Below are 20,941 nucleotides of genomic sequence, written 5' to 3' on the forward strand. Positions count from 1 at the left end.
TGGGCCAATACGTCTCGTAAACCTGATTTGGTCTCAAATGAGCCGTTGGAAGGGTGGCCCACATAGCCAGGAATCGTATGTCGGTGGTCTGCGGATAATCGGCTTTGATGATTGGATCCAGATATTCGGCGACGTTTCCCAGCTGCAGGTTGCCCAGCGCTTCCAGGTACAACATCTGCTGCTCGTACTCAAAGCTGTCTAATTTTAGAAAAATATCAGTCAAAATTGGTACATTACGAAAATACAAGTTGGGCTTAGAAAAAAAGCGAAAATATTTGAAACAACATGTTAGGCATCGTGTATTCCATTACATACTTTTCATGACAGTGCACTTATTTCAGCTTATCTTTAAGTTCAACATTACCTTCAAGCTTCAAAGTCTTCGAAACTCGCAGAGTTTATATTATTTCCCAGCAAAGCTGCTAGTAATAAAGGGTGGACCGACTTGAAATTGTCCCCATATTCCTATAATCGATGATATGAAAAAAGGAAACCCCTAAAGTCTGTTTCACATAGAATCTGGTCGCATCTTTTCATTTACTGCAGCCCCCTAGTTGTCACATCGCGAATCTATTGACAGTGTTTTTATTCAGATGGTTTGTTTACTTAGTGGTGAAAATTTCATCAAGATTGAAGCTGTCAGTCAAAAGTTATCGACGACGGAACGCGGAAGGCGAGAGAAAATTCTGCAAACTCACGTAGAGAAACCGACGTGGTCAGGGGTAAAGATCGCGAAATTCCTGAAATATCCAAAATCGACTGTAAATTCGGTGCTGCGACGTTACCGGTAGACCCTTACCAAATATAGTAAAATCAATATACCTCACTCTTCAAAAAACAAGGCGACACATCAAGCACGCCATCCTATGGAGAAAGTTCTAACTACCATGTATAAACATCGACAATCTGAACTACTTCTGGCAGATTTTTGACGTGTAGATGGCGCTGTTGCTGCTAGAGGTGGTGATGGTGGTACGATCAGTGGCTTTAGTAAGAACTTTCGTCAGTAGGTGGTGCTGACATGCGTGTCCTTGATGAGATGTATGGAGAAGGCTGAGAGTGAGGTATATTTATTTTAATACTAGCTGATCCCATACGAACTCCGTTTCGCTTTCAACTTGGAATATGTCATGAACAGTTTGTATGAAAGCCAATTGCCAAGCATTTTCTAGATGCACTTCTGAAGTCATTATTAAGTAATAATTGCAAAAATATTGGACGATCACTTTGTCTGTTGTCTGCTACTAAATTGGAAATCAGGAATCCTTTGACCGTGCCAAAAAACCACGTGTATAAATTTCGACTGGATCATTTCATAACAACGCAATTATTGCCAAAAAGCTAAACCCCATTCGGGGGCTCTTATACAATCTTTGATGACTGAAATCGATTGCCCTTCCCTCAAAACTCCCGTGTGCAAATTTTCAAAGCAATCCATTGTATAATAACGTCAATATTGTTAAAAACAGTTTTAAATTTATATGGACTACCCCTTTTGTCGACCCCTGGCCAAACATTTGACATCTAAAATCGATTGCCCGTCCCTGAATACTACCGTGTGCAAATTTTCATCCCAATCCGATGTAAAATAACGACGATATTACAAAAAATATTGAAAGGTTTATATGGATGGCCCCCTTATCCGGCCTCTTACACTGAATTTAATACCTGAAATCCATTGCTCATCACTCAAAACTCTCGTGTACCAATTATCGTCTGAATCCGATGTAAAATAACGAAAATATCGCATCAACAGTGAATAGTTGATATGGACGACCCCTTTGGCCGACCCCTGATTTTAGTTTGGATAAGTGAAATCAGTTGTTTGTCCCTAATAACTCCTATGTGCAAATTTTCACCCCAATCCGATGTATAAAAACGTCATTATCACTAAGATACTGAAAATTTAATATGGACGACCCCTTCTGCCAGCCCCTTACACTGAATTTGACACCTCAAATCGATTGCACGTCACTCAAAACTATCGTGTACCAATTTTCATCTGAATACGATATATAATAACGTCAATATCGCAAAAACAGCGAACAGTTAATATGGACGACCCATTTGGCTGACCCCTTACTCAAAATTTGACACCTGAAATCGATTGCTCGTCTTTCAAAACACTCATGTACAAATTTTCAACACGATCCGACAAAAAGTAACGTCAATATCGCGAAAACAATATTTGTCTTCTATGGACGACCCCCTTCAGAAGGGGTCATCCGAAAATCTAAAAACATTTTTCATCCTTCCTGGTCCTAATGAGCATCCATGCCAAATTTCAGCTCTCTAGCCCTTAAGACGGCTGAGTCTATAGAGGACAAACAAACAAACAAACAAACAAACAAACAAACATACAGAAATTGCTTTTTATATATATAGAAGATATTTGCCCTTACGGTGGATCGACCAATACAAACCAGGCGTAAAAGTGGAACATATGACCGGAAGCTGCGAACAAAGGTAATTGGATCAGTTCACAATAATCTTGGAATCTCCTTGTGTGATTTGGCGAAAAAGTTCAGGACGAACTACAGTGAGTACAGCTCGACGAATTTGTTTGCGAGAAGGTTTGCGGTCGTATCATGCAAGCAAACACGCCAACAGGACGCTGAAACAAAACCTGGTTGCTAAAACCGGGGCAAGGAAGTTGTACAAGAAAGTGTTGACCAAGTACAACGGATGCATTTTGATGGACGACGAAACTTACGTTAAAATGGATTTTGGACAAATACCCGGTAAAAAATTTTACCTTGCGAAGCGTAAAGGGAATGTTGCGTTTCAAGTTTGTTTTCGCAGATGAATTTGCTCGTAAGTTGATGATTTGGCAGGCAAGGGATTTGTAGTTGTGGGAAGAAGACTAAGATTTTCATTACTGGGGACACAATGAATAGAAATGTTTACAAAAAAGAATGTCTCCATAAGAGGGTTTTGCCATTCATTCGGTCCCACAAAGGTCCGATGAAATTCTGGCCGGACCTGGCAAGCTGCCAATACAGCCGGGATGTCATTAAGTGGATAAGGAGAACAAGATCGATTTTGTTGAAAAAAGTATCAATCCACCAAACTGTCCGGATTTTCGTCCCATCGAGAAATATTGAGCAATAGTTAAGGGCAAACTGAAGAAATGTGGCAGAACCATGAAACAACCCGGTGGAAAGTGGTGGAACAAGATGGCGAATTAGGTTACCAGCAGTACTGTGCCGAAAATGATGGGTGGTATCACAAAAAAAGTTCGAAAATTCATCCGAAAAGCTGACGAATGATTTTTATGTATTTTTTTTCCTTAAAGTGCAAAAAAAAACCCTACAAAATCAGGAGTTATCAATTTTATCCAACCAGATTCTATGTAAAGTCTGTTACTTTATTACTGTTTTGTATTTTTTTTAAATTTTTCCAATAGGTTTACTACAAATCTCCGGACTCTGTAGTATATTCAAGTGTAAACCACCGATATCTACACTTTGTGAGAAGATTTATGGCACAAAACAAAACATTTCTACAGTTGTCACGAAATGTGGGACGTAGTGATTCTGAATTTACGTATGCATCGTTAGAATAGAGCGATTACAGAACATGAACAACACTAATCTCATAGGACATCCATAACTCCGTTTTTAGTGACGCGTTTCCGTTTGTAAGAGGTATACGGCCCAAAGACGAATACGAACATTTCATTGCAGAATATCTTAAAACTCAACGATCAGAAAATTTAGCAACGCATTGGTCCAAAGCGGATCTTCGGATAGAAGGACCAAAGTGTTCCGGAGTGTTGAAACTCTTTCCAAGTGGACTGTAGAATAACGTTTGAAACAGGACAACACTTTGCCCACTACCAAATTGAAACTCCACAAACTTGTCTATTTCAGCGTGGTTGCGTGGTCTAAGTAAAGAGTGCATCCAACCGGACTTCAATATCAATAATCTCAAACTGGGCTACTCAAAGTTAGTCAAGAGCAAGATTGTTCGACTTTTCGCAAGTTGGACAGAGCGATTTTATAAAAGCAATGTTCAATTTTTGGGGATCCGATCAACCACATTCTTGATTATAGGTTATGGTAATGGACTAATGGACTCTCCCTTTCCAGTGCACTGCGAGTCCATCAACGTGTTAAGCTCACTAGTCTTCGGCACGCTCTTTTTCAGACCTTGCAAATGTAGCAACTTATACTTGGCCTTCAGCACCGGGACGCAACGTATCAGGTCTAACTGAGACCCCTTTGTCCTTTGACTCAGCCGCCCTGTTTCCTGCCAGCGTCTTTAGTTGTCCCGGCACTGAGTTCGTCTGCGGCGCAGGGGTTCTCCAGCCTGTGAATTCAGGCACGTATAGCACTCCGGACCTTGTACTACCAGAACGTCGGAGGTATGAACTCGTGTCTAGCAGACTATCTGCTCGCAAGCTCATGTTGCTGTTACGACGTCGTCGCTTCCACGGAAACATGGCTGAACGACCGTACTCATTCGAGTCACATATTTGACCCTGACTATGTGGTCTTTCGATGCGATCGCAGTTCACCAAATAGCCAAACGACCATCGGTGGCGGAGTGCTAATTGCTGTAAGTCGGGCGTCCCAGCGTTGCTCATCGAAGACAATTCCTGCAGCGTTCTGGAACTGGAGTTGTCCAGCATTGATCATGGTGACCGTAAATTTTATGTCTACGTACTGTATCTGCCTCCTGATTGCACGAGAGATGTTGCCCTAGCTAAGTATTTTTCGCGCTGCATATCTTAAGTTATCTCTCTCTGTGCACCCGAAGATGACATTCTCGTGATTGGTGATTTCAATTTGCCCGGTTTGGAGTGGTGCTCCAACCATGGTAACTTTCTTTACCCGGATCCAGTACGCTCAACTTTTTCGACCTTATTCGACATAATACTAGACTCCCTGAGTGCAGCGACTTTGCGGCGGATTAACAGCGTGACAAACGAAAACTGTTGTATGTTGGATCTCTGCTTTGCCAGCGATGGAACTAGTGTACTGTCCGTTGTTTTGGCCCCTACTCCTTACGTTAAAGCTGTACACCATCATCCTGCTCTATTGGTCTCGCTTGGCTTGCTCCTGTCGCAAAATTAGCACCCTTCTATCTTGACATCTAGATCGCCGACTTTGACGAGACTTCTCGTACCCTGGTTACCATAGACTGCGAATGTGAGCTCAACCTATCTGATCCCAACGATTCGGACGAAACCTTCTCGCACTTCTTGAATTACGTTATCGATAGCACCGTCATAACACACTACTTAAGAGAATATACGGGCTCCTTGGATCACAACAGACCTACGACGACTAAAGATGGCAAAAAATGTGCCCTATGAAATTATAACAAGTCAACATCCTCCTACACTAAGGCCATTTTTCGTAGACTAAATTCTGCTTACAAAAAGTCAGTGAACGTTGTCTCCAAAACTATTTAGTTCGAGTTATACGTGATCTTAAGTTCAGACCAAAATCGTTTTGGAAACATGTTAAAAGTCAGCGGAATGAGCCTGGTCTGCCAACCCAAATGTTTCTGGATGACAATACGGCGAACTCTGATCGTAGAGTCTGTGATCTCTTTGCCCAAAAATTCTCGTCTATCTATAATACAGCTTCAACATCTCCTGAACATTTGGATAGGGCTGTCAGGAATATTTCACTACTAGGCCTCTCTATAAATATTGTAGTTGAGAATGCAGTCATTTCTTAAGCAGCAGCTAAGCTACCAGAAGATTGTTGGGACGTTGTGGGCCTTCAGAAGAGGAAGCAGCCGCTTCTGGAGGCACTCTTTCATGGACACCGTTCATCGTGTCCTGGGTCACAAAAGGTGCACTCCGCTTCCCGCACGTGCAGATGGCTTGCCAAACCAGGAATTTATTAGCAAATTTGCATCTTCTGAGTGCGGACATGCTCCGGAACGCTGAACTTATCCGTGGCCTTGAAAAACAGGTTGTCGAGGATCTGTTTGAAGTCGGCCTTCATATATGTTTCGTAATCCATGATGCAACATTGAACGTTCGTCAGCATGTTGAGGTTCAACTTCCTGGCACGGGTTTTGGCGGACTTGTTCTGCTTCTCGTCGCGATTAGGGGCCTTTTGTACCTTAAACTATGATCAGTGCTTAAACGTTCGAAGTCCAGCCTTAGTTTTGGCCTCCTGGACAAAACTTCGACTAAGGTGCAGCTTCTTAGCCACATCCCGAACGGATGCGTTCGGGTTTCGGTTGAAGGCCCCAACTATGCGGTTGTGATTTTTGATGTTGTACGGAACACTTTTTCCTTCACTTGTGGGCTTCCGATCGGAGGTCAATCGTCCCTCGAACAGCTTAATCACTCGCGACACCGTGGAATTCGCGATTCCTATCGCACCAATAAGAATCTATCGCACCGATGGAACGGTGCGATAGATTCTTATTCTCTTGATGAATTCGCAAGATTTCATTACGCACTAGCTGTTCTTTCGACTCCATTTCCGCGAGTTTTGATCACAGGACTTCAAAACTTGCAGGATGTAAACAATGCACTATGAACTAAATCCACCAAAATTTTCATTAAATTCTACCCAACGGTGGAAAAGTTAGAGCAATTTCATAGTGTATCAATTTCATCGTGGACACCCTTCAGGCTTCCTCGGCCGATGGTTCGTCGAGGGAAGGCATCCAACCTTTAAAGACCTATAAGGATTGGTGTGTGGGCCAAACTCGACATGAAGAACCGAAGCATGAATGCTATCTATCGTTGTAGCTCACTATATCGTTGTCATGCATCGCTAAGGTAACAGACCTCTCCTTTACCTACACTTCGATGAGGTGGTTATAATTCACTTTGGCATTATGTGGTTTCCACAGTTGGCAATTCACTCCGCTTGCGATAGTCTCTTCAGATTAACCCCAGATGAATTTCCTCTGAATTTTATATTTTATATAGTTATTTATGCAATGAAACGCATCGTGCCTGTCGGCCACTAATCAGATTTGAACCCAAAGGTTTTCTTGGCGATACCGGTAATCGAACCCAGCACGCCTGGGTTTCCAGACTCGCGTGAGCCCATCCTCTAGACCTCATCAACGTTTTCCTAAATGTTCATATCTGAAATTGACGGAATAACTGATAAATCAACATATCTCGAACAATTTGACGCCTGAACAATGATGAATGCTACCCAAAAAAATGTTTGCTCGGCTTCAAGCTCAATAACTTTTTCATCTTAACTTTAATCTAAATGCGTTCTTGGGATGAAATATTTGTCATAATTAAAGCCTTAAGGAGAACCATATTCAAAAGAAATCGGCAAAGTTATTGATGAAAAATTGATTTTTTTGTTCCTCCCGTACGTTCCTGTTTTCATTTTTGCATTTTTTTTTTGTCATTTTTGTACTATTTGTCATCCTTGCATTCTTGTAATTTTTATCGTTTTTGGATTTTTGTCATTTCTGTCAGTTTTATCATTACTTTTATTCTTGGCATTTTCACCATTTTAGTCACTTTTATCATTTTCGTCATTTTTGTAATTTTTGTATTTTTTAAATATTTATAATTATATGTCAAGTTTTAATTTTTTTGTCTTTTTTGGCTGAGCTTAGATTCACTTGGCAAAAAATTAAACGTTTAAAAAATATTACTCAACAAGATTTTAAAACTTTCGAACAACTTATTTCTAACGAACGCCATTTAACAAAAAAAAATTGAGTACCGTAAACTGGGGGAACATTGATCACTTTTTTGATTCATTTTCGATTATTTTGGAAGGGATTGCTTTTTTGTATCTTTAAAAAGTTCTAAAATACTTACTGAGGTAAGGAGTTTAAAGCATTATCATTGATAGCAGAATATTCAAACGACATTAGTGGCTACATATAACTAAATGTTTGTTATAAAACCAGATTTCATGTTTCGGGGTAACTTTGACCACAATGGTTTTAACGTATCGTAACATCCTCAAAATTATTGTTTTGATGCCAATTAGCACAGAAGGCTTAAAACATCAATAACATTAATTTTTTGTTTGGACTCGATTGAATTTTTTAACGTTTTCTTTCAAATACAAATATACTCAAAAAATAGACAATATTGCTGCATACATTTAGGGGCAAAAATTATAAACATTTCTCAATATTTCTGGGCATAAAAAAGAAATGGAATTTCACCTTCATGCAGTTTCCTAGGTCCTTCCACTGTTCTTATGTTATTTTTTCATTCAAACTTAGCCATCTGATAGGATATTTAGCCATTTGTTCTATACAGGCTTTCTCTTAGAAAATGTCCGTTTTTTTTTATATCCAAAAATTATCATAGAAAGACCATATAAATAACTCTTAAACTACAACTCTTCAAAGGAAAAAAGTTAAACTTTCATATAAAACAACCCATTTGCTTCTAATTGCTATCATTTTATCAGGAAACGTGTTTGTTTTGAACTCCCGAAAAAAACAGATATTTTAAAACTTTAAAACTACATTAAAAATAAAGCAAAAAAAATATTCAACTACAAACCAAGTTTAATTAATGGAAACTAAATTTATAGGCTTTCAAACGTAGAAAATAATTTTCAGATATTTCAACTTCAGATTTAGTTAATGATGATACTCTGCAAAAATTTCATGTTGATCAAAGTTACCCCGGTGATCTAAGTTCCCCCAGTTTACGGTACACAACATGTTAAAACATCAAGTTCGTCTTGAAATTAGACCATGAGTTTTGGGCCAACCAATGTTTGCCAAAAACAGCACCACATAGGAGAAATATCCTGATAGATATTCATTTTCCATCTTATCTTGAGGATTTTTTAAGCAAATTCAATTATCAAAGATGGAGGCCAAATCAGGTGAATAACAAAACAAAAAAAAAATCGCATTTTTTTCCAGCCGCTACCTTCTCTTGAAATACTTACTCAAAAACATATCGAAGTAAATCTTCACATATTTCTCGAAAACATCCGACGTCATCTTTCCGGCCACGAAAGTGTTGTAGATCATGGTGGCGTAGCTGAGGACAGCCGCATGTTTAATGTCGGGCCGATCGGTTCCAAAGCTAAGAAAAACCTCGCACTCCTTCACCAGCTCAATCGATGGTTCGGCCATGTAGAAGGGCAGCGATATCAGCAGTTGAACCGCCGTCGTTGGATTCACCTGCTGATTGATGATCAGATCACGTGTCAGCAGAATGCTAGGGTTCGTTCCGGTGCGAGGGATTATTTCTATGAGGATGTTCCGTGCGGTTTCCTGTCTGTAGGATGTTCCCAAATCGATTTCCTCGAAAAGCATTTTTAGGGTTTCCAAGTCCATAGTACCCATTAGCCGGATGATCTCGGATACTGTTTCGTCGTACGGTTCCTTCAACTTGGATTCCATGGATTCCAGGTTATCAGCTAGGGTGCTAAGAAGAGCTGCGGTTTGTTTAACCAGTTTGTCCTTGGATTTTGGACTCCGACCTCCGGTAGCTTCAGCGTCCGGACTTACAAAGAGAATCGAGCTGAAGAGTAGTGCCATGCCCTGACCTATGTCGAAGATTTTCTCAGGACCTTCGATCGCACTGTGAGTCTCATACTTCAACTGCACCTTGGTGTATAAAAACTGCGGATAGTAGGATTCAAAGGTCCTGACGTTCGTTCTCATGGTGCCATCGATTTCAACCAACATGTAACGGTAGGGTTCCACCTTCTTCAATTTATAGTTTGCGATTCTGGACGTGATGGCTTGCTTCTGTTTGTTCGCCGTACAAACGTTCAACGGGATATTACTTCGGGTCAGATAAATTGCCCCCGGGTAAATGTTGCACTGACCCATGTCGTACGTTTTGGAAATTTCAAAAACGTTGGACTTGTTCACTACGAAGTATTCTGTCGGACAGCTGCCGAATATACCCATCTCGTCCACTACATACGCTCCCGGATTGTCCCCGTGCGCCTGAAGGAGCGAAGCTACCGCACGTTTGATATTTCCGGACCAAATCGGTTCGTGCTCCTTGAACAGAACACTCAACACCGCACTATCGTTGGAAAGTGCCACCCGAAAGGGTTCCATCAGGGCAGTCACATTGCTCTGATCCGGGAATCGATCCTCATCCAATGTTATCTAGATGCATTCGTTTAAAGTTTGTTGAAAAATAAGTTATCAATTTGGGAATGAAATTGGGGGAAAAAATCCTACCTTAAGAGCCAGGTTGTTGGTGTCGTAACGCTGAATGTGAAGTCTACCGGCCAGGGTCCAGATGTAGTTCGAATGTAGATGAAAATCCGGAACCAGAGTAACGTCGGCTTCCAGTCGGTACACGATCTCATTGTTCAGCGGAAAAATGTCGAAAGCCGACGCGTCATATTTTGAAAGTATGATAACTAAAAATGATGAGGGTTTAAAAAATGATATTAAATGTAATGTAGGATAAAACTGTTAAGAAGTTAAAAACTGACTCAATCATTGGATCCACAATCATTTCTAAGCAAGTCGACTAATTTTCGTTTGTACCTATACGATATCTGTGTCAAAAGTTTTGGGAAGCCGGCCAGACGGCGTCGTCGTCACTGATAAAGTAAATATGTAAAATCAAAAACGCTTCTCTGCGAAGTCCTTATCAATGACGCATAGACGAAACAGATGAAACCGAAGGCAGGTCTTCGGTTAAGCGAGCGTGCCGGCTCAAGTCTCGTGCAGCAACCACGATTCCGATAAGAGGGAGATTCTTCTTCGTCACAGCACAACTACACCACGCTTGTTTTCGTGACCGGCCGGAGTAAGTGCGTTCATCCACATGATGATGATGCGTCCTTAACCTAGCGAAAAAATCGACGACACGAACTGATAAAGGAACTGAATGTGGCAACGAACTTTTTGACGAATGTTGATAAGGAACCATGCAGAATGGAAAAGTTTAAAGACAAACATACGACTTTGTAGTTTTGATTGCAACATCACAGTTGAGGAAGTAGTATTTTTTTCACGACTTATAACAATCATTGTAGAAATACTCTTACTTAATCATAAAATCTCTTTTTCTATCTATGCACACTTTTACAGCCATGTATTGATCTATTATTTTTACCACAGAAGTGAAACCTTTGCAAAATCATCATATTTCACACAAATTCACCTGAAAAAACCAATTCGAATCTTGTTGGAACCTTTTCTGGAGTCGGCATCTCGAAGAGTTTGACCTGTTAAATTCGATTTTAACATAAATTTCTTTGTCCATCAGAACACACATGTCACATTGCGTAAAAACCGGTTGCACAGATTGCGATCTATGGAATTGTTCACTATTAATTATTCACGTGGTTTCTCATAGTCAGGCAACACTTTTTGCCTGCCGGAAACGGATTTACTGCATAGTCAAGAGGTCTGCATTCAGTTATTCCCAATAAGCATATACTTTTTACCATAGTTGAGATCAGGGGCTCCACTCCGATGCTTGGTTTGAACTTCGTAAGCATCCTAGAGTGACTTTTTATACTTCTTAACCATTTAGGCAAATAAAAAAATAAAAAAAACAACAATTGATGAGTTTTCAAGTCGACAATGAAGAATTTCCGAGACGATTGTGTGAAATTTTTTTTACCATGTCTTCCTGCATCGTAAATATCTTGAGATATTTTTGAGTTAACGTGTGTTTCAACACACGTTAACTTAAAAATCTGAAAAAATAGACAAGATAGTCCTTTTCATAACCAACACAACACTGCTAAAGTTTTGCTTATCCGAACTCCAGTAATGTAGCTATCACCGAAATAAAGTGCCCGGATACTAAATGATCATAGCTTTAGTACATTCAGATATGAACTTCATATATGTTAGTTTCATATTTCAAAGATTATCCTGAATGTTTCCCAAGATACTTGCTGGTATTCTCTTTTCTCTTCTTTTTCCCTCCGTTAATCATAATTTTTCTCTCTTAGTAACGATGACTGATGTGACGATAAAAACATACATTAAAATATACAGTCGATGTCTAAAAAATAACTCAACCAAGGTTTTTTTGAGTTATTATCACTCTTCTAATACACTAATCACTAATCACTAATCGTACTTCCACAGCCAGAACTTATGTCTGAGTCCCAAAGAACAATAAAAGTGTTTTATTATTCTTCTTGTCTTTCTTCATGTTTTCAATTATTTTAACACAAAGACATTAAAATAATCAAAAACATAAACCGGTTGGGCCTACCATGGAGCAGAGAACGCAGAGAAATCTGGAACACAGGAACAGGAAGAAACGTGGACTACCAGAACCATACGTTTCAAAATTGAGTTATAATCACTCTTCTAATACATTTTAAAAGTTAATCCTAGGCGATAGTAATAAGGCTGCTGGAAGCTGAATAGAAGGTCATTAAGACTTGTTTGGAAAGTTGAAAAAGTATCAATAAGAACTTGAATTTTGAGCTGCTTAGAACGTACTTCATATCAATTATTGGGCTGGCTCGTGAAAAAATCTGTATTTATCTGTATTGAAACTAAAACCACAAAACCATCTATAACTTCTGTTTCTGTTTTCTGTGTTAGTTCTTTGCTTAATATGCAAGCTGGAAATGTGTTTGAATAGTTTTAACGTATAAGTTATACAAAAATTTACAAATTATCCCATTAATTGAACTTAAATTAGAGAAATAAAATGTTAGTTTTAAGCATGTTAGAAATAAAAATTAGTACCTACTAATCACTCTCAACAGATGAAAAAATGCAATTTTGTTGGCCGCAACAAATTATTAATCTGCCATATTATAAATATGTGGATTTTTTTAATATATGGGAGAGTGGGGAATCATGGGCCACTTTTTTTCGTTGTTCCATAACTTCTTTGTTATAAAGGATAAAATGAAAATAAAATATGGTATGGTTTTCTACATTTTCAAGGTATCATAAGGTATTTTTTTTAAATTTTTAATAATTTATTTTCCCCAAATTCTGATTGTTTGAAAAAAAGCAATGTTTTTTGGATTTTGAAAAATGGTGGGGAATCGTGGGCCACCTAATCCAAATTGACCAAATAACATGCAAAGTTTATGAGTTGACCCAAAACTGTGATTTCCTAATCCATTTCGATATTTTAAAGCCATTTCAGATGATCAAATAAAAAAGAGAGCTGTGTCTGATCGCATAGATTCCAAAACCTGGCTCGCGAACGTTTTGGCAAAATTTCTTATATAGGATGGACAAAATATTTTTCATAACTCTTCATTTGGCATAAGAAAACTTTACAGATAGGTAAAACGTATTTTAAGTTCTGAATGTGTATAAAAAGATAAAAATATAGGTGGTTCACGAAGTGTGGCCCATGATTCCCCACAAGCTATGATTTGCAAATTGGTTGCGTTTGTGTGACTTATTGATGTTTCATCAAAAATTCCTTTTCCATGTGAAAGATCATGACAAATCAAAGATCATAAGCGTATGAGCATATTTTGGTTATGCACTTTAGGTTCCCCATCGATGAAGTTTGCGGGTGTTGTTTTAATTATGTAAGTAAATTTTTCTAACTTTTTTTAGATTGATTAATAGGTAAAGCATATGATGCGTATTCCATTCAACAAAATATAGGAATATATGATCACGCAAAGCGACGACGATGACAGTTGGTTTGAGATTTTTATCTCAACACACACCTGAGATATTAAAAGTGGCCCACGTTTCCCCATGGCCCACGATACCCCACTCTCCCCTACATATCTGTGAAATATATCGAATTTACGAAAAGATATGGGTCCAAGGAAAGGATCGAGCTTGTGTTCTTGCAATTTCAAGTTCAAAAATTATTTTTTTTTTTTTTGTTCGAAAATTTTGCGTTATGAAATTGAATCTTCTTGCAAAATTCAATATTACGACTGTTTTTTTAAGCAACTTTAGCAGTTTAATTAAAATCTTTTAAATTATTTGTTCAAATCGATATAAGTCACCCAAACTTAATCCGTGATAAAATGTTTAAAATTATTTAACATTTCGATCAAGATTTAAAGATAAATGTAATTTTAGCCTTATTACCTGAAATTGACTTAAAGAATTAAAAACCAGAAGCTCTCTTAGTTAATATTCTTTGAAATATGAAAACAAAATTTCAAATATGAATAAAACTAAAATCAGCAGATAATTTCCAAATCCTGATATGAACTTGCTTTAAAAAAAACGGAATACTGAATCTTGAGCTAAAACTTTCAATCTATACTGGAATCTATATGTGGAATTAAATCGAAATATATTAAAATTGAACATAATATACCTCCACAGAACCAAATTTTGAAAGTTTATCACATTTGAGCAACATTTTTTTGAGCAGTCTTTGATTTTTAAGATATAAAACGTTTAAGCTATTTTTGTAACTGTCTAAATCGGAAAGCGAAAAACGAGAGATTTGGCAAAATGATTTTAGTTTTAATTCTGAATAATTACAAAATAATTTTCAATGTTATTCAGAATTCTTAGTCTCATTTATTTTTACTAATTTTTCTCGACCTTATTTCTGAATTCATAAAATTCAAAAATGAGTATTAAAGAAGGAAACTTGAATTCAAGTTATGAATAAAAACAACTGAATGTTGATTACACAAATATTGTTGAGAAATTTGAATCTAATTCAACAACCTAGAAATGCGGTTATAGTATAAAAGTCAATCCCTAACCTGAATATTAATATATTATCGGTAATACAAAGGAAACTTGAATTTCGAATTCAGATTACACAAGGAAAAATCATGTTTGGTTCCTGTGTTTGATTTTTGAAGATTTCAGCTTCCTGAAGTAAAATAAAATAGATTTTAAAGAAATTTTAAAATTTTCCTTTTTTAACTGACAAACTAGAAAGCCTCTACATGAACACATAAAACAGATTTTAAACCTGTCTGTTCAATTAAGTGTTCAAATATCTTGCTTAGATATTTTGGTTTTAGAAATAAAACTCTTCAAAAAATTTAATAAAATCTATTTCTAACATCATTCGAAAAGTCTTTGAGTATTTGATTTGAATATTTTAACTCATCCGACAACTTTGCTTAAGTCGGCATAACTTTTTGACCCATATCTTAAGAAATATTGAGGATTGAATATTGTTCATTCAAATTTCGTCGAAATTCCATTTTTGCTGAATTGGATTGGAAAAGAAATGACAACACGGTAAATTTAATCCCTTTTTTCTCAGAAGCAAAGTCTTCGCGAAAGTTGATCATTGAATTAAAACCTTTATTTTTAATATCTTTGTCAAGTTCTGATCTATAGTTTTGCAAAAAATTGCATCAATTTTAAAAATGGATTTTTTAACCGTTTTCAGCATTTATATCGAAAATGTGGGCTAATATTGCGTGATTTTTTCTGCCTTGTGTTATCGATATAAATTTCCAATCTGATTTTTAAATCCTCCGCACATTTAGGACTAAATACCAAAAATCTCGTCTTAAACTTCACGCCTGTTGTTACACCCAGAAAAATAATTCAAAAACTATAAAAACGTAGACCAATGATAACGATATTCTGCAATATAAAACATCACAGATTTAGTTAAAAAATGTGAAATGCAAGGCCGTGCGAACGGGGGGGGTTTTAGGGGTTTAACCCCCCCCCCCATGAAGATTTTTTGAATTCAAATTTTCAGTACAAAAAATGAATTTAGTGGGAAATCACTTGATCCCAAAAGGTGTTTAAAAATAAGTGTTAATAAACATGTCAGAAAATTGGCTCGCCTCCGGCGGAATTTTGTCTTAAATCACTCTCTAAGCCTAAGACATTTCATTTTACGACTGTATATTACGTTCACTCATCTAATCAATTGTAGGTTTCAATTTGCAATTCAATTATCCTTTTGTATTGAAACTCAAATCTTGACAGACAAAAACCTTAACTCGTATTTGGAACGGGTTTTTACTAAGGAGTGTCACTAAAATTTGAAACCAACCATTTGAACTTCAAAACTCATTCAAAGAATACAAATTCTAAGTATCACTTGTTGGTGACCATGTGACAGGTGTTGAAAACTCACGATACTCAACATATTTAGTAAAATAAAAAGAAAAACCTAGTATCGATGACTTTATAACACATCACTTTGTATCTAAAAAAAAGGTAAAAGTCATCTCAAATTTATGCTGGTATGAAATATTTCTCAAGAAACCAATTTCAGCCTCAATTGTATTTCACATTTTTCCTAGGTGCAAAGGATTTAAAATCTTGTTTTGATTAATTTTAGTGCCTTGAATCCAAATATGCAATGAGGTTTTTATCTAACAGCTTTGGTTTTTGAAATCACTTTTGAAAATAATTGAAAATCATTTAAAAAATTTCTTTTTTGACAAAACTTCAAAACATAAAAAAGAAAGGCTTCAAATCAATTATCCAGTTCCCCCAAGATCGCAAGTAATATTCGTTTCGGCTGAAAATTTTTTTTGCAGTCTTTGTCTTGTTCACTTTACTCCAATTATACTATTTATTATATACTATACTTCTTTTATCTTAAAACCTGGCAAAATTCGGACATTTTATTTCAAAATTCTCATCCTAAATCCGAGCAATATCCGAGCAAATTTTGTCAAAACCTACTTATCAAAATCAAGAAAAAAAACTTTTTTTATTTTTTTATCTAAATTAATCAGCAGATTTTGATTCATTTTTTAGGTTTTCAAAAAACCTTTCATGAGTATATTTATGTAGCTTGCTCAACTCTTTTTCTTAATTCTCACATAAATTAAATTATTTTAATGACCCAATTTTTTCATTTTTTTTTAATCATTTTAATAAGTTTCTCATTGTTTTTTAAGGCTGAATTTTTGTGTTCTGAAGAATATAAAAACATAGTTCTAGCTTTTGTTTTTTAAGAACCCAATATTTCAATTGACGGCTACAAAAAATTTCGTAATTCATTACACTAAGGTTTTTTTTACACGGTATGAATTCCGTCTTCAACGTATAGGACTTGGAATATTTTCGCTCAAAAAACGTGTTGATTCGTGAGAGCCAAGTAGAAAAATCATATCCAAGTAGAAAAATCATATCCAAGTAGAAAAATCATATCCATGGCAAAAATAACCGCGTGAAAGAAGCCATGTTAGAAAAACTGAGCAAAATCAAACCGCTTAAAAAAAGACCTAAGTGTATTTAATTTTCATCAAATTCTAATTGATCATTCCAGAAATCAACCATTCCCCAACCTTTACTTTGACAGAAGAAGTTGTCAATGATGAAATGAACATGTTGTTGTTTAAATATATGAAGTTATTATTGTGTACTTCAAAAACGAAACTTTTTTAGCATGATAACTGGAAGAATTCGAATATAATAAATTGATTTTATATCTGATTTTGATCACTGTAACTCTTGAAACAATATAGATATTTATTTCTGTACTAGCTGATCCCATACGAACTCCGTTTCGCTTTCAACTTGGAATATGCCATGAACAGTTTGTATGAAAGTCACTTGTCAAGCATTTTCCAGATGCACATCTTAATCTATTGTTAAGTTATAATTGCAAAAATATTGGACGATCACTTTGTTTGTCGTTTGCTACTAAATTTGAAATCAGGATTCAATTGACCGTGCCAAATACCCCGTGTATAAATTTCGACTCAATCGTTGCATAACAACGATAAACCCCTTTCGGTGGCCTCTTATACAATCTTTGATATCTGGAATCGATCCCTTTTCCCTGAAAACTGCCGTGTGCAAATTTTCAAAGCAATCCATTGCATAATAACGTCAATATTGCCAAAAACATTGAAAAATTAATTTATATGGACGACCCCTTTCGTCGACCCCTGGCAACATTTGAAATCTAAAAACGGTTTCCCGTCCCTGAAAACTACCGAGTGCAAATTTTCATCCCAATCTGATGTATAATAACGACGATAATGCAAAAGTATTGAAAGGTTAATATGGACGACCCCCTTTGCTGGCCCCTTACACTGAACTTAATATCTGAAATTCATTGCTCGTCTCTCAAAACTCTTGTGTACCAATTTTTGTCTGAATCCTATGTATAAAAACGACAATATCGCATAAACAGAGAATAGTTAATATGGACGACCCTTTTGGCCGACCCCTGATTTTAGTATGGATAAGTGAAATCAGTTGTTTGTCCCTAATAACTCCTATGTCTAGATTTTCATCCCAATCCGATGTATAATAACGTCAATATTACTAAGATACTGAAAATTTAATATGGACGACCTCTTTTGCCGGCCCTTTACACTTTATTTGATACCTCAAATCGAATGCACGTCCCTCAAAACTATCGTGTACCAATTTTCATCTGAATTCGATGTATAATAACGTCAATATCGCAAAAACAGCGAACAGTTAATATGGACAACCCCTTTGGCCGACCCCTTACACAAAATTTGACACCTGAAATCGATTGCTCGTCTCTCAAAACACTCATGTACAAATTTTCAACACGATCCGACGAAAAGTAACGTCAATATCGCGAAAACAATATTTGTGTTGTATGGACGACCCCCTTCAGAAGGGGTCATCCGAAAATCTGAAAACATTTTTCATCTTTCCTGGCCCTAATGAGCATCCATGCCAAATTTCAGACCTCTAGCTCTTAAGACGGCTGAGTCTATAGAGGACAAACAAACAAACAAACAAACAAACATACAGAAATTGCTTTTTATATATATAGATCAAATTAAATTTAATCATGAAGTAGCTAGGATGTTTTGAACAAATTATCTCTAGTTCAAAATGGATTTTTTTCCTTAATCATGATTTTATAATTCAAATCGTGAATAAACATTTTTAATGTTCATGATAATACAGCAAAATTTTTAAATCAAGCCTTGGATTGAAAATGAAGAAAACGGAATGTTGATTAAGACGAATTATTATCGTTTTGCTGAAAAATTTTAAATCATGATTAATTTTTATCTGTCCTGAAATTTATTTTTGAATTCGGATTTAGATTCTATTTAAATCTGGGTGTTTTTTTTTAAATTGCACATATTTCTATGATTGTTAAATTCTGGTTTTAAATCAAAATTTTAAATCGCATTCGTTTTCTGTGTTTTCGGGAAAATTGAAGTTAAATCTGTAAACTTGACTTCTTAGTATTTATTTTTAAGCAAATGTCTAGTTAAGGATAAGAAGCATCATTTCAAATAAATTATTGATGACTTGCCTGAAAGAGGAATGATTCAAAACCTTGAAATCTGGATTCTGAATTTTGAATTTTGAAAACCCCCCCCCCCCCCCCCATGAGCGGATCCTTCGCACGGGCCTGGTGAAATGTAATATTAGCTCCAGTGATTGTCGAGATGTAACATATTTAATTTCAAATTCAGTTGGTAAAATTTTTTAATCAGCTAAATTCAAATCAGTGCATGGACCATAAAGACAAATCCTTTTTGTTATCAAAATGAAAGATCGGAAATAAATTTCAAGAATTTTTACCAGTATTTATAGCTTAGCTTGTTTGACGACTCACATCCACCTGAATCATTGAACTCGAAATCAAGAATTTTCAACCAGTATTTATGAACTAAAACTCGTTGCAATAAGTGGGCAGATTTTAAAAAATGAACAGCATATCGTATAAGAATTTTAATGTATTTAACTCACCTTTTTTTTAAATTCAGACAATCAGACATCTACTTTATTCAGGAATAATCTGGTTTTCTTTATTCTTAATTCTTCTTCTTCACCCTTCCAAATAATCGAATCAACTCTCGACACATCCGGACTAACGGGAAAACGTTAATTTTGTTGCTTTGTTCTATCGAAAATAATATACTAAAAATATTAAATTTTATTGCATATTTAACATAATTCAAATTCAAGGATTTTTTTCTTAAAACTTCATTCAAAACACAAATATTTGTATTTCGAGGGAAGTACCATACAATGTTGAATCATTTAAACATTTTTGAAGAATTTACATAGTGCCTTCTATCGACATAAACACATTCTCATGAAAAGAGGAAAAATTTTCACTGGATTTTTCTAAATTTTGTTTCAATTTTCGCCACGGATGAGGTTAGAAATCAGTTTATTCGAAATTTTCGCAAATTTTCAAAGGAACATTCAAGCTTAAAAAGGTGTAATTTGAAATATTCTGGATAAATTATGACCAGTGGTCGACAAAAGTTAATTTTAAAAACAGTGCGCGGACAGGAGATGGTTTCCTTTTCGACTTTGCAAATGTTCGGCGAAGTCAAATTTATTATTTAAGCTACAAAAAACACGGTGGCCGTGCACAAAGACGAATTTTTTATATTTAACTCTTGAATTAAACACTATCACTAGAATATTATAATATTAGCATCTATCTTTGGATCCAAAACTATTTGTTGCAAATTTGGAAATGAAGATCCAAAATTTGCAAAAAAGAGTTCTGGATTCCATGTTTAACATTAATTTGCTTGTTTTTATATGATTGATAGTTTTTTTTTATGTTCGATACTTGAACCAATTTTAAGAGACTTTTTGAATTTCTTATCTCATTCTCCGCAGCAGTTTTAAACTCTATGTTCCGGTAAAATTAGTGAGTTTTTTTTTTCAATTTAGAGGTAATTGAAGAGATATCAGAGTAGTTTCTAAATTTAAAAATATATGATATTCTTCTTACACACTTTATGAACTGTTGAATTCTGACTTGGAAATTAATTTTGAATTTTGGGTTGAATCCCTTATCTTAGAACCAAAACTGAATTTCGGTTTCCTTCTGTTAATTTTCACGGTTTTGGGTCTAAGTTTCTGGGTTTTCCCGGTTTTCACGGTACGATTTTCAATTTTCAGGTTTTCCCGATCTTCCTGGTTCTGTGGCCACCCTGTGTAAATCAAACCACAGAACACTGTTTTTCTACATCTTCGCAGATTCATGTTGGCAGATAATAATTATAAGTGCTCTCTGGAGCCACCATGAGAAACATTTCACGCTTGCCAATGGAGTATAGGAATAGTAGAGTCAAAATTCAGTCGATTTGAACATTTTTTGTAGCTATACCTGAGAAAACAATTTTGAATTACGCTAAGTTGTGAAAAAAAGTTTTAG

The 20,941-nt window shown here is 36.1% G+C and overlaps 1 protein-coding gene across 1 annotated transcript in view; it reads right to left on the reverse strand.

The window, feature by feature from the left end:
• Positions 1–11,129, reverse strand: part of LOC129759921 (uncharacterized) — a 27,920-nt gene extending 16,791 nt beyond the window's left edge. Inside the window, exons 1-4 of the mRNA XM_055757497.1 lie at positions 11,066–11,129; positions 10,129–10,313; positions 8,871–10,053; positions 6–198 (exon numbers count right to left, since the gene is read on the reverse strand). Of these exons, the coding sequence (XP_055613472.1) occupies positions 6–198; positions 8,871–10,053; positions 10,129–10,313; positions 11,066–11,114 (1,610 nt within the window). The 5' untranslated portion in view covers positions 11,115–11,129. The remainder of the gene's footprint in view (positions 1–5; positions 199–8,870; positions 10,054–10,128; positions 10,314–11,065) is intronic.
• Between the last annotated feature and the right edge of the window lie 9,812 nt (positions 11,130–20,941).

Source organism: Uranotaenia lowii, unplaced genomic scaffold, assembly GCF_029784155.1.
Source record: "Uranotaenia lowii strain MFRU-FL unplaced genomic scaffold, ASM2978415v1 HiC_scaffold_320, whole genome shotgun sequence".
NCBI classification, from domain to species: domain Eukaryota; kingdom Metazoa; phylum Arthropoda; class Insecta; order Diptera; family Culicidae; genus Uranotaenia; species Uranotaenia lowii.